The sequence below is a fragment of the Morus notabilis genome, unplaced genomic scaffold (assembly GCF_000414095.1).
Source record: "Morus notabilis unplaced genomic scaffold, ASM41409v2 Scaffold799, whole genome shotgun sequence".
Classification (NCBI taxonomy): Eukaryota; Viridiplantae; Streptophyta; class Magnoliopsida; order Rosales; family Moraceae; genus Morus; species Morus notabilis.
The window spans coordinates 91,848-94,682 of NW_010366360.1; the positions used below are offsets into that span (position 1 = coordinate 91,848).

The following is a 2,835-nucleotide window of genomic DNA, read 5'->3' on the forward strand; positions in this document are numbered from 1 at the left end:
AAGATAATAAAAAAAAAATGGCATACAAAGTAGATCATGAATATGATTACCTATTTAAGATCGTCTTGATTGGAGATTCAGGCGTTGGCAAATCTAATATACTGTCGAGATTTACGAGAAACGAGTTTTGTCTCGAGTCCAAGTCTACCATTGGGGTTGAGTTTGCAACTCGGACATTACAGGTAGGTTTTTTTTTTCAATACTATTGTTATTTTTTTTTTTTTTTTTTTGATAAATCACTTTTCGTTTTCGTGTTTTGGCTAATTAGTAAACATGCTGCTTTTGCTATTTGATGATTATCAAGTATGATCAACAACTAACTCTTTGTCCCCTGCATATATCTGGTTTTGGTTTTTGTTCCAAATATCTTCCAACATATATATAGGCTTTTTTTTATACGGGCACTCCCTCAATTTTATGCTTTTAGTAAATTGGTTCCCGACTTTTATTAATCTTGATAATTTATCTCTTAAACTTTAAAATCCATTACAATGTCGGTCAAATTGAAACAAAATTAAAAATTTAGACGGTTTCTTCCAGGATAACGTTTAATAAGGCTAATTTCAGTCTTTTGCATCAAATTGGTTCTCATATGCACGCTGCAACCAATTGTAAGCTTAAGGGGTGAATTGTCAATACTAAAAATTGAGGAACTAAGTTGCCAAACTCGTAAAGTTAAAAAGGTATCCTAAAAATAAAAAAAATAAAAAATAAAAAATAAAGTCATGTATATATGATCATCTACCTTGCATATTGATTTGTTCAATGTGGAGAGTTTCCATTGTTTCATATTATGTAAAAATTTGAATTGATCATTCTCATGACTAACATAAAGTTGATTAATAGTCTTTATGTAATTATGTACTTGTTATACATTATCAATCGCACAAAAAGCTTGAATAGTTTTATTTTGGGTCAATACTCTTAACATGTTGGATCATTTTCAATACAAATGTTGTCAGTGTGCTATATTTGGTAAAAGAAAGTATAAAAAGAGAGTACTTAATTTGTTATTTGATTTTTACTGTAATGCATAATGCCATGTCAAATAGTATTTTTTATTTTTGTGTCATCAGTCTTAAGTTTTATAATTATTAAAGAAAAAATTTTAGTTTTTAGAGATTAAAAAAATGTAATATTGTAATTATTAAATGAAAAGTTCAATAACTTAACTACTAAGTAGCCAAATTGATAAAATTACATACATACTACATTTTGTGTCAAATTGACACCAACTATAGTACATGTCAAATAAAAATATGACGTTAAGAATAACATTATGAATACTTTCCTTATTGAAATGCTAAAATTTGAAAGGCAGTGCTATACTTAATGTTGTTAGTTTTGAAACAGATTAGGAAACAAACTATCTTAATATAAACATAAGACACTTGTAAAAGGACTCAATTCACCTGTCTAATTTTTTGTATCTCAATTAGTGTCTAACTAATCACGTTATTACATGTTATTCGATAGATCTAAATATCAAAGTGAGAATATTTTTAAATGACATGACACAATTTGATTGAACACCATTCTAGACACTGAAATTAGACATATAATTTGAACCTCCTGTAACACATCAACGACAATAAATGCAATATTATATACGGTTTTAGTGCCAAAAGCAAAACTATGTACAAGTAGAACAAGATCATATGCAAAACACGAGAAGAACCTAAAGCACAAAGCAAAATTCAATTCAATAATCTTCGTTGAATTAATATTATATGTTCACATCAATTAATTCGTGAATATGTATAAATATTGATCCGAGCAGATAGAAGGGAAGACGGTGAAGGCACAAATATGGGACACGGCAGGTCAAGAGAGGTACAGAGCGATAACCAGCGCTTACTACAGAGGAGCCGTGGGGGCACTCTTGGTCTACGACATTACCAAGAGGCAGACCTTTGACAACGTCCAGCGGTGGCTGCGCGAGCTGCGGGACCACGCCGACTCGAACATCGTCATCATGGTGGCAGGCAACAAGGCCGATCTCAAACACCTTAGGGCTGTCACGCCCGAGGACGCGGCTGCCTTGGCTGAGAAGGAAGGCCTGTCGTTCATCGAGACGTCGGCGCTGGAGGCCGTCAATGTTGAGAATGCTTTCCAGAGCATTTTGTTGGACATTTACCAGATAATCAGCAAGAAGGCTTTGGCTGCTCAAGAGGCAGCTGCTTCCACACCTGGCCTTCCTCAAGGCACCACCATAAATGTTTCCAATTTTACGAGTAGTATGATCAGCAAGAAAGCTTGTTGCTCTAACTAACATATATGAGGTATACCTAGAGATTGAAGAATAGATGAGACACATGCATATATATGCATGAAATTGACATTTATTTTTTTAAACTTAGGGATCAGAAATTTGAGCTCTAATCGAATCAAGTATATGGTTACTGCTCAATCACTAAATTCACTGCTTTGGTTTTTATTAAGTTGTAGTTTCATTCAAAATTTGTTGCAGTTTGATATCTTACTGTAACATAACAATATGTGATTGTTTGAAAAGTATTTGTTACTCTTAATACGGCTAGTGATATATTTATAAGTATTTCGTTTCTGGTAAAAGGAAAAGAGGTTTACTATAGTATTGTTGGCTACAGATTTCTGGTCACTGGTAACTGGTAAGGCACGTTTCTAGGTTGTATACAAGCATTGTCATGTCAAAGATGAATTACGTCATAGTTTTGAAATTGCTCTTTTTTGTAATTTTTTCCCAACAAATTTTGCATTAATGGTACTCCTAGCAAGAAGGGATTGGAAAATACGACGGTATAGGCAAGATATATATATATATATATATATATATATATATAGGAAAAAAGCTTG

The 2,835-nt window shown here is 32.7% G+C and overlaps 1 protein-coding gene across 2 annotated transcripts; it reads left to right on the forward strand.

Moving 5' to 3' along the window:
* Positions 1-2,272, forward strand: LOC21393678 (ras-related protein Rab2BV). 2 transcript variants are annotated; one of them, XM_024173478.1, is made up of 2 exons: positions 1-186; positions 1,785-2,272. In XM_024173478.1, exons 1-2 carry the CDS (start codon positions 18-20, stop codon positions 2,270-2,272), a joined length of 657 nt encoding a protein of 218 aa, XP_024029246.1. In that variant the 5' UTR covers positions 1-17. The 2 variants fall into 2 exon arrangements, with proteins under 2 accessions (XP_024029246.1, XP_010108378.1); XM_010110076.2 differs by having other exon boundaries at positions 1-182; positions 1,781-2,272.
* Positions 2,273-2,835: the final 563 nt, after the last annotated feature.